Genomic DNA, 12,166 nt, shown 5'->3' on the forward strand with positions numbered 1-12,166 from the left:
AATCTTGAACAAGGACTCCCAAATTCTTTTGTGCTTCTGATTTCCTAAGCATTTCCCCATTTAGAAAATAGTCTATGCCTCCATTCCTCTTTCCAAAGTGCATAACCTCACAACTTTCCACATTGTATTCCATCAGCCACTTCTCTGCCCATCCTCCAAGCCTGTCTAAGTCCTTCTGCAGCCCTCTTGCTTCTTCAATACTACCTATCCCTCTACATATCTTTGTATCATCTGCAAACTTAGAAACAATGCCTTCAGTTCCTTCTTCCAAATCGCTAATGTATATTGTGAAAAGTTGTAGTCCCAGCACCAACCCCTGAGGCACACCACTAGTCACTGGCTGCCATCCTGAAAAAGACCCCTTTATCCCCACTCTCTGTTTTCTGCCAGTCAGCCAATCCTCTATCCATGCCAGGATCTTACCCTTAATACCATGGGCTCTTAACTTATTTAACAATCTCCTACACGGCACCTTGTCAAAACCTTCTGGAAATCTAAATAAATCACGTCCATTGGTTCTGCTTTATCTAAGTTTGTTGTTACCTCCTCAAAGAACTCGAACAGATTTGTCAGACATGACCTCCTCTAGACAAAGCCATGCTGACTCAGTCCTATTTTATAATGCATTTCCAAGTATTCCACAATCTCATCTTTAAAAATCTTGCCAATGACCGAAGTCAGGCTAACCAGCCTATAATATGGTTCATGTGGACCATACCTTTAGCCAGAGAGTAGTGAATCTGTGGAACTCTTTGCCAAAGAAGGCTGTGGCAAGACTTTGGGTTTGTAAACGTAATCCAGAATTGTGATGAAAATGCAGCTATTCAACAATATTGAGTACCCAATTATCACTCTTCCCAGAATTTACTGCAAAAATAGAAAACTACTCCTCACGGGTAACAAATGCTGTAACAGGTGCTGCAGGCTTCATTGCAATTTTCTACCGCACCATAGTGCGCAATTTTGAACATTTGAAAGTGTTTTTGTTAACATTGAAGTTTGTGAACTGTTAACAATGCTAATTGAGTCATGCTTAATTGGTCATCTGAATGTACTTTCATTTATCATTTTTGAACTTTACATTCTTGTTCTTTTTGAAAACCTACCACATAAATATATCTGCATGTGTTTATTCAACACAAATGCTGCCTTTGTAAATGTATGAATACATAACTGTACATAGTTTGATGAATAATTATTTTCTTTTCTAGGGATTCCACCCTACTTTAATGCCTATTTAAAAAGATGTTCAGGCAACATGGACAGACAACAGAAGAATGAATGAAGTGCATAATCTCACACAAAATTCTGCAAATATATTACCATTCCAGTTTATCAATTTCACTGCATCAAGCGTGCAACAGCCTTCCTACGCTCAGTGTATATGGCATCTCTGGACAGGGTAATTGAATGTTTACTTCTTCCTTTCAAGGACAGAAATCTGCCACTCACATGGAATATATGAGACAGCAAACGTGCAGTGCTTGGTAACAAATGATCTGGTGATTAAACTTAAGAGCAGTAATTGCAGAATCTTTAAACACCTATTATTGGGCAGAGGAAACCAATCCATGATGAAGGACACATCGTTCAATGCCTGTTTTTTTGTTGGGTTTGCAGTTACTGCAATAGTACAAACAGTAGGAAGAAATATGGACTGTCCAAAGTCCTGCATTTGTGAAAACCGACCATGGTTCACACCTAGGTCCATTTATATGGAAGCTCCTACAATAGACTGCAATGATTTAAACCTGGATTCACTTCCGGAAAGGATACCAGCTGAGACACAGGTTTTACTACTGCAGAGTAACAACATTTCAAAAATCAAAAACAAAATGGACTATTTGGTCAATCTTACAGAGATAGACTTATCTCAAAACAATTTTTTAGCAATCAGTGACATCAACCTAGGAAAAATGCTTCAGCTCATGTCACTGCACATGGAGGAAAACAAGCTCACTGAGTTGCCTGACAGCTGTTTGCTTGGTCTCAGTAACCTGCAGGAACTCTATGTTAATCATAACCAGATTTCCAGCATTGCAACAGGAGCATTGATAGGTCTTGATAACCTTCTCAGACTACATCTTAATTCTAACCAATTGACAATGATTAAAAGTGAATGGTTTGAGGCTATTCCAAGCTTGGAGATTCTAACGATAGGAGAAAATCCCATCACTAAAATTCAAGATATGAGCTTCAAGCCCCTTATCAATCTACGTAGTTTGGTCTTAGCCGGAATTAAGCTCTCAGAACTGGGGGACGATACTTTGGTCGGTCTAAACAATTTAGAAAGCATCTCTTTTTATGACAATAGACTTATCACTGTGCCCCATGCAGCTCTTCAGAAAGTCCCCAATCTCAAATTCTTGGATTTGAACAAAAATCCTATTCAAAGAATACGACAAGGGGATTTCAAAAACATGTTACACTTGAAAGAGCTGGGCATTAATAATATGGCAGAACTGGTTTCTATTGATTGTCTTGCCCTTGATAATTTGCCTGAACTAACAAAAATTGAAGCTACAAACAATCCAAAGCTGTCATACATCCATCCAAATGCATTCTACAGAGCTCCCCAACTTGAAACACTAATGCTTAACAGCAATGCACTAAGTGCTCTCCACAGGGGCACAGTGGAATCTTTACCGAAACTGCAGGAAGTCAGTATTCATAGTAATCCAATCAGATGTGACTGTGTCATTCGCTGGATTAACATGAACAAAACACATATTCGATTTATGGAACTACAATCTTTATTTTGTTTCGACCCACCTGAGTTCAAAGGTCAGCATGTCCGAGAGATTCCTTTCCGAGAAATGACAGATATGTGCCTTCCATTAATAGCCTCTGAAAGTTTTCCTTCTGATCTAAATTTAAGCAGTGGGAGCTCCGCATCTCTTCACTGTCGAGCTACAGGACAGCCAGAGCCTGAAATCTACTGGATCACACCACTGGGCAATAAACTTCTTCCTAACACAGCAACCGATAAATACACCACACATCTTGAAGGAACGCTGGATTTATTTAATATAAGCAACAAGGAAGCAGGCTTGTATACTTGCGTAGCCCACAATCTGGTCGGAGCAGATTTGAAAACAGTTGTTATCACAGTGAATGGATCATTTGCACAATCCATGAATGAATCGTTGAATGTTAGAATAAAAGAAGTGACATCGCATTCCATCCTGGTTACTTGGAAGGCTGTTTCAAACAGTGTGTCATCAAATATTAAATGGTCTGCCAAAATGGATTCCGAAAACCCTCAACTTACTTATATGGCCAGAGTTCCAACAGATATGCGCATATATAACCTAACACATCTGAACCCATCAACTGAGTATGAGGTATGTGTCCGTGTCTCTAACATTCATCAAAAAACTGAGAAAAAATGTGTCAACGTCACAACAAATGGATTAGACCTAGCTGTAAAGTCAAGTGGACAAACTACAACCTCAGCACTTACAGCTGTCCTTGGTGCAGTCTTTGGTGTCATTAGCATGACATGCCTTTACTCTTATGTGACTTGGAAGATGAAGTATAATTCCAGCCACAGCTGTTTAGAAAAGTACACGCCGAACAAAGCAACATTTCCATCTTACAACTTTTACCCTCCTGTCATCAATCTTTGGGAGACAGTAAAAGAGGAGAATGGGCCGCTGGAAGTTAAAGCCACTGTAATAGATGTATCAGCAAGCTGTTCATAAGACTTCTTTGTGAAACGAAATGTTAAAAAAATAAGCTAGTTGCAATTGGACTGCTTTTAAATGTTGGGTAAACAGAAGAAGAAGAAGAAAAAAAGCACAGGCCCTGCTCACAATGCTTACAGGAAATGGAAGGAAACCCCTGTCCTAAACAGTACATTTGTCATATGATGGACAAACATACACTAACACTAATAAAGACAATTCAAAGATGTGGGCTGGTGAGAGTGTGCCTTTAAGAACGACATCGTTAAAAAGTAACAATCACCAGCCAATCTGAGTTGTAATAACCTAGCATCTACTGTTAAGCTGCTCAATACAGTCAAAAAGATACAATGGTACAATGGCACACTGATGCTAGATGAAGGTTAAAAGTATTTTTCCTGTATTTAACTATGTAATGTGTAACAGTAGTGGACTGTAATAGTGGTCTCCGAGCAATACCTCCTGTCCTGTTTTACACAATACTTTAGCTGACAGTTGTTTAGAAGCTGGACAGTTAAAAATAGAATACCACTTGTGGTGTTATTGAATGGATGGAATCCGTTAGAGTAGATCACACAGTGAGTAAAGTAAGTATGTGAAATTGATTTTTTTGGAAACAAAATTAACATTTTTGAATAAACTCACAATTATGTCTGGTTCCCTTTTAAATTCAAGTGTTACAAATATTTTTTCTGAACTGCAAGTGTGATGCCAGTAACTACACAAAGTCTACTTTTTAAATGAAGGGGAAAGAGATAAATATGAATTTCAGTTTCACCTGATTAGCAGATAGGTCTACACCAACATCTGATTTGTGCATATTTTTATTGATTGTTCAGGTGAGGTGAGGCATATAATTTTTTCATTTACTGGAGTTCAACCACATTTCAAAAGCTTTATTCATTTTACTGTACATAAACTCAAACAGCAGGCCTCGCATGTACTCCGTTAATTATTGCTTTTACAAAAGCACAAGATTTCATGCATTTCATTTTCAACATCTGACACTGAATTTTTGTCTCATAATTTTTCTAGTCAGGGAGTCCCCCCCACCCCTTCCCCACTTGGAGTACTAGTGCATTTTTTGGAATTGAAAAAATTTAAGTAATACAGGGAAACAGCTCCCAAAATATGCAGTAATACTGCAAATTTGTATCTTTACAATGCTAATGTCTTTTCTGCACCCAAAAAGAAATCACAAAGTTGATAAATCACCATCACACACAACGTGACACTAGAATTTATCAGGTAAGCTTGCTCATGCATCACCATAGATTTCAGCACCTTGGACAAAGCTTTCAGCATGAGGCCATTTGTCAAAGGCAAGAGATTTGAAATACAACCTATTATAATGCAGGCACTGAACAGGTCAGCAGGAACCGTGCTCATGTATCTCACATTCTCTCCTCATTCTCACTTGCATTTAGTGGCCATTAATAGCAGAGTTCAAAAGCTACAAAATGTCCTCTATGGATGCATCATTTACACAAGTGAAACAGGATAAGGCAGTAAAAACATTCTATGACAATCACTGGGATTTATATTCACAATGAGATATAATTCACAAAATGTCATGCATTTATTTTGTAGAAATGAAATTGAAATGAACAAAAATCATGTAAGTTATGTTTGCAATTTTGATTGTCAAAAAAACGCAGAAAAGCCCAAAGTTTGTGATCAGTGACAAAACAAGAAGGTTCGCTACTCATCTCAAATCTTGCTGAGATATCTCTGGTAAGAATTTGATCTTCTATGCGGTTACACTGCAACTTATTACAACGTTTTTACTGGGGAATTCCCAGCACCTAGCTGGAGTAATGACATCAAAATGACCTAGCACCCAATCATATTAAAGGATTTTCACAGCCATCCAAGCAGGAGACAACACACAAAATAAAACCAGTTTTAAATTTTTTTACACAGAGAAAGTAAACGATTGGAGCGTACGTATGGGGTGAAGTTAGATGATAAACTATACTGAAATTTAAAAATAGCAATCTTTAAAAATAATCTAATCAATCATTTAACAACACTCCACAAATATATATTAATTTTTCAAGTTAGCCCTAGTTTTATTTATTATTCATCATTAAAAAAATATGCCTCTCGACACAACAACTTATATTTATATTGTACCTTTCATGTAATGGAAGTGTCCCAAGGCTCTTTGCATTATTAAACAAAGTATGACACCCAGAGCACAGGAAAAAAATCACGGGCCTTGGGGTTTCTCCTCTTTCTGAGCCAATTATCCCTGATCCCAACAACCCTCCCCTCAATCATGCATGTTATTTTTCCTGTTTACAAGATTCATCAATCAATTCACCAAACAATCATAGTTGGATGAATGGCATTTGGTTAAAAATATCACCAAATATATGCAGCATGGGTCATTAATAATAAGAGTAGTAATGATATAGTTTGTGGGTGTCCTATAGGTGATCCTATCACGACGTTCAAACAAGCCAGAGAATACAAATCTTGCCTTAACAGCATTGTGGAGTATTGTTAATTGAATAGAAAAATATTCCATTAGCTATTTATACCACAGCAAACATGAACACGGATTTCACTGACTGTCTCATTAACATGTTCTGCACTTTGCATTGTATGTACACAGTGGCAGTAAATTCATATTTGAGGAAAAGATTCAATCCCAGATTTGAAGAAAATCCACCAGGTTTTGAGTTATATATTTTAACTATCTGTTCCGTATAGAAAAGAAAGACGGTCTCCATGCTGTAGCTCACGTTATTTCAATGACGGAGAGTTATAGAAGGGAACAAGAGAGGTCAGGCAGAGCCATTCCCTCCTGCTGGTCAAGGAGGGAGGAAAGGAAGAGCCGCTATAACATTCCGAAACATTGTTCCCCAACAACTCTGGCAAACCAGCTCAGGGTTCCCACTTCACAGCCTCCACTGAGCTCACAGCCTCACCTCCCACTGGCACCTGAGCACAAAGGCAGTGGGGGGTGACCAGTGGCCCCAGGATTGGCTCCAATGATCTGGCCACCGTCTTGGGTTCAGGCTCACACCAGAGGGACCCTCTCCTGCTATGCTTTAATCAAACTCCTACTTTTCTTCACTTGTCTCTTTACCTTCCCCCTCTCCTCCTCCTCCACTAAACCCCACATCTCACCTCCTGTTAATTTTGTTCTTTCCTGCTTCTCTCAGGCTCAGCCTCTCCCATTCTTCCCCACCCACCCCCTGCTACCCCACCCCCCCCCCCCGCCTTCTCTCTCTCCCCCTCTCCCTCTTCTTTCCCCTTTAATAAAACAATGCCAAGTTTGATCTTCAACAACATGAAGCGGAACACCAGCAGCAGCAGCAAGAATAAAATGGGGGAGAGGGAGAAGAAATACTGGGTCACCAGAGAGAGATAATACTACAGATCATCCTGGATCCACTCTCACTGCTCATTCAAGACAATGGTGAGAATTCCATATATGATAAAGAGCCCAGGCCCTAATCCCTGCTATTTTGAGAGACCAGCCAGGAGTGCAGTGAATAGTTGAGTCTAGAGGTAACAAAGGCACAAATGAGAGTTTCAGCAGTAGATGAAGGGCAAAGTCGGGTGATTCTACAGAGGTGAATAAAGACCATTGCAGAGAGATCAAAAGTTCATCTTGGAATCAAAAGTGACACTAAGGGCCTGATTTTACCATTTTCATTCTAAGTTCATGAATCTGGGTGCAATTCAGATCCGACTTGGACATCTGCTTTCAGGTGCCCCCATATGCACTTAGCCTGAAAAAACAGTCACAAATCCCAATTGCGCTGTGGGCAGGGCTTAGTGCACCCAAAACGATCGAAGCTGTGAACTGCAATTAGAAAAAAATTTGAAAAATGTGCCCCTGTCACATCGCTCCCAGGCTGCAAAAAGCAGATAAAATGGCCCAGGTGCCAGAGACATCACCCCCACCCCCACAACATAACTGTCCCCCTTATCCACCCATCCCCCTTGCTACCCGTACCAATCACGACCCCCTGCCCCCCCTTTCCCCTTCACCAATCACCTACAGAGTGACAGCAGACCTCCCCAATCCCCCCCAAAAGAGATCCATTTGGCCCTCCCCCCCCCACCAGAGATCCATCTGGCCTTTCATCCCCTCCCCACCAGAGATCCATCTGGCCCTCCCCCCCACAAGAGAATGATCGGGGCTCCCCCAGCCACCCGCCCCAGAGAAAGTTCGGGCCTACCCCACCCCCCACAGACAACGATCGGGCCTCCCTCCTCCCTCTCCACCATCCATCAGAGATACATCTGACCACCCCCCCCCCACCCCCACCCCCACCAGAAAATGATCGGGCCTCCCTCCTCCTCCCCCCCACACTACCACAGAATGATCTGACCCGCCTTCCTCCCTCCACCCCCCTCCACCACCACCACTGATCTGAATCAGAGAGCTGTTGGAAGCTCTGAACTTACCTCTTCAAAAGCTGGAACTCCTGAAACAGACTTTTTGTCGAGCATGTCTGTTCTGCGCTGCATCTGGATGAGTAAATGCGACGGTAAAGGGGGAAATACTGATAAAGTTGAGTGGGCAGTTCATTAATTCAATTTAAATACATGCAAATGCATTCAAATCACCGTTGTGCCCATTTCGGGTGCAAATTGGATCACAGCCATTCTTGGGCCTCAGTAAAGTGGTCAGTAAAGTGGTCATCTGCGCAGACACGGGCATGGATCGCGTTAATGGCCTCATGCCCAACTTTTCCACGTTTTCGCGCCCATTGCAATGGTAAAATCAGGCCCTGAGATTGCAAACAGCCTGGCTTAATCTCAGGCCGTTACCAGGGAGAGGGACAGAGTTAGTGGCTAGGAAATGGACTTTGGAGCAGGGAACAAAACCAATGTCTTTAGTCTTTCCAATATTCAAATTGGTGAAATTTCAGTACTAGATGTTGGATGAACAGTCTGATAGTTTAGCAACAGTGGAGGAGTTGAGAGACATGATGGTGAGGTTGAGCCAGATGTCATCAGCATACATGTGAAAACTAAGGATGTGCCTTCGAATTATGTTACCAAGGGGGCAGCATGCCGTTAAGAAATGGGAATGAGCCTAGGATAGATCCTTAGGGGACGCTAGTGGTAATGGTGCAGAAGGCAGCTGAAAAGCCATTGCAGCTGATTCTTTCTCAATGATTAGATAGATAAGAGTGGAACAATGTTAGAACAATCCTACTTCTCTGTATGACACTGGAAAGGTGTTGGAGGAACTGGGTGGTTTAACCATGTTAAAGACTGCAGACAGGTTGTGAAGGATGAGGAGGGAATGTTTGTCTTGCCACAGTCACATAGCATGTCATTGGTGACTTTGATCAGAGCCTTTTTGATGCAGTGGCAGGGGTGGAAACCTGAACATAGCAAACGAGGGATTTCTAACACAACCTGGGAGCAGGACAGTTTAAGCTTGCTGATTTCAATGATTGCTGGTTCTGCTGGGGGGCGGGGATGGGGTGACACACTGAGTGCAGATTGCAACTTAAGGAATTCCTGAAATTGTGGTCAGTTTCAAATAGATAATAAATGATAATTAATCAAACAGTTTTGAATGAGTTAAAATCACACCCAGGGACAGAGAGGCAGACAAAAATGGTAAGTAGAAAATGATTTTTGTTTAATTTTGTCTGTGCACAATTCCAGATAAAAACACATCTCAGGGTGAAAAGCTGATCATCACCTCAGTTGTCTCAAACTCACTCAAGACTCAGCCTGCATTCTATGATATGCTGGCACTAATTGCACTATAGTCCAGCAAGAATCAATTCCAGAAAAGGAGAGAAAAAAATCAAGAAAAATGAAAAAAAACACTCTAATAAAATCCTAAGAATTGATTGAACTATCTCATTGGAGGTCAGTATTAGACCAGTTATGATGCAGTTTTACTTTGGTCCCTAATGCCTATAATGAGTGGTGCTTGATGGATTCAGCATGATCTAAATCAAGGGCATTCAAAGCCTTCCCAAAATGATATTTACTTACACAAGTGGTCTGAATAATTCATTAGGAACAAAGCCCTGAGTTTCAGTCAATTATATGAATCAAACAAAATATGTAATTTACAAGGAAGGCTTAATTTTTTAAAGAAATCATACTTAAGATTTGGAAGCAGATTTCTAAGAGCCTTCTGTTCACCTCTATAAAACGAGCAAAGTAGAGATATGCAACCACTGCAAACCAGTGACTGATGATAGACTGTCTTTTGAGGAAACAGCTGGAGGAAATATGGAAAATATTTTGATTACCAATCTCATTATCTATGCAATCATATTTGTCAAGTGTTGATGAGTTCACTGGTTGACAAAAGGTTCAAATCCAGATTATTTAAATTCCACCAGCTGGTGGAATTTAAATTCAAATAATAATCTGGAATTGAAATGCTATTCTCAGTAATGGTGACCATGAAAACATTGCCAATTATCATAAAAATCCATTTGGTTCACTAATGTCCTTCAGGGACAAAAAATCCACTGTCCTTACCTGAATTGGCCTACATGTGACACCAGACCCACAACAATATGGTTACCTCTTAACTATCCTTGGAAACGATGGACAAGTCATTGAGTTCAAGGGTAATTAGGGATGGGCAACAAATGCTGGTCCCGCCAGCAATGTCCTCATTCCATGAAATAATTAAAATAAATAAAAAATAGGGGAATTGCACGATAATCACAAATTCCTCATTGCATTTTAGCTTAATAATATGTTATTAGAATCACAGAATCCTACAATGCAGAAGGAGGCCATTCGGTCCATTGAATCTGCACTGGCCCAATCTCATCCAGGCCCTAACCCCATATACCCATATCCTCATGCACTTATCCTATCTAGTCCTACTGACACTAAGAAGCAACTTAACATGGGCAATCCACCTAACCCGTACATCTTTGGACTGTGGGAGGAAACTGAAGCACCCGGAGGAAATCCACGCAGACAAGGGGAGAATGTGCAAACTCTACACAGACAGTGACCCAAGCTAGGAATTAAACTTGGATTCCTGGCGTTACAAGGCAGCAATGCTAACCACTGTGCCACCACGCCGCCCTATCATTGAGAATTTGTTGGGCTCTATTATCAAGGAGGTAATAGCAGGGGCACTCAGGAAATCTCAATGCAATCAGACGGAATCAACACGTTTTGTGAAAGGGAAATCATGTTTAACTAATTTATTGGAGTTCTTTGAGGAAGTAACAAGCAAAGTGGATAAAGGGGAACCTGTGGATGTGGTATACTTAAATTTCTAGAGGGCATTTGACAAGGTGCCACATCGAAGGTTGCTACGCAAAGTAAGAGTTCATGGCACAGAGGGTACACATTAAAATGGATAGAGGATTGGTTAGGTATCAAGAAACAGAGAGTAGGTACAAATGGGTCATTTTTGGGCTGATAAGTGGAGTGTCACAAGAATCAGTACTGGGGTCTCAACTATTCACAATTTAAATCAATCATTTGGATGTAGGGACAAAATGTATGGTTGCTAAATTTGCAGACAACACAAAGATAATAGAAGAGTAAGTTGTGAAGGGAACGTAAGAAGTCTGCAAAGGGATGTAGATAGGTAAGTTAAATAAATGGGCAAAAATTTGACAAATGGAGTATAATGAGTAAAATGTAAACTTTGGCAGGAACATAATTACAAAAGAACATAAGAAATAGGAGCAGGAGTAGGCCATCTAGCCCCTCGAGCCTGCTCTGCCATTCAATAAGATCATGGCTGATCTGATAGTGGTTCAGTTCCACTTACCCGCCTGCTCCCCATAACCCTTAATTCCCTTATTGGTCAAAAATCTATCTGTGACTTAAACACATTCAACTGCTTCAATGGGCAGTGAATTCCAAAGATTCACTACCCTCTGGGAGAAGAAGTTCCTCCTCAACTCTAAATTGACTCCCTTGTATTTTGAGGCTGTGCCCTCTAGTTCTTGTTTCCATTCTAAGTGGAAATAACCTTGCTGCTTCCACCCTGTCTAGCCCCTTCATTATCTTATATGTCTCTGTAAGATCCCCCCTCAACCTCCTAAACTCCAGTGAGTACAGGCCCAGTCTACTCAATCTCTCCTCATAAGCCAACCCCCTCATCTCCAGAATCAACCTGGTGAACCTTCTCTGCACCCCCTCCAAATCCAATATATCCTTTCTTAAATAAGGGGACCAAAATTGTACAGAGTACTCCAGGTGCGGCCTCACCAGTGCCCTGTACAATTGCAGCAAGACCGCCCTGCTTTTATATTCTATCCCTCTCGCTATAAAGGCCAACATTCCATTCGCCTTCTTGATCACCTGCTGCACCTGCAGACTGAGTTTTTATGATTCATGCACAAGGACACCCAGGTCCCTCTGCACATAGCATGTTGTAATAGCACGTTGTAAAAAAAGAAGAGAAGAAAAGCAGCATGTTATTTGAAAGGAGAGAGATTGTGAATCTGTGGTACAAAGGGACTTGGGCAACCATGGTACATGAATCACGAATAAATTAG

The 12,166-nt window shown here is 40.9% G+C and overlaps 2 protein-coding genes across 3 annotated transcripts in view; one reads left to right on the forward strand and one right to left on the reverse strand.

Annotated features, from left to right (window-relative positions):
* LOC145344154 (leucine-rich repeat neuronal protein 3-like) overlaps positions 1 to 4,337 on the forward strand; it is a 60,259-nt gene extending 55,922 nt beyond the window's left edge. The window contains exon 2 of the mRNA XM_080191047.1: positions 1,212 to 4,337. Coding sequence (XP_080047173.1) covers positions 1,572 to 3,704 — 2,133 coding nt within the window. The 5' untranslated portion in view covers positions 1,212 to 1,571 and the 3' untranslated portion in view covers positions 3,705 to 4,337. The remainder of the gene's footprint in view (positions 1 to 1,211) is intronic.
* Positions 1 to 12,166, reverse strand: part of immp2l (inner mitochondrial membrane peptidase subunit 2) — a 534,375-nt gene that overhangs the window by 313,520 nt on the left and 208,689 nt on the right. The window lies entirely within an intron of this gene.

The sequence above is a fragment of the Carcharhinus amblyrhynchos genome, chromosome 6 (assembly GCF_965287045.1).
Source record: "Carcharhinus amblyrhynchos chromosome 6, sCarAmb.v2.hapA, whole genome shotgun sequence".
NCBI classification, from domain to species: Eukaryota; Metazoa; Chordata; class Chondrichthyes; order Carcharhiniformes; family Carcharhinidae; genus Carcharhinus; species Carcharhinus amblyrhynchos.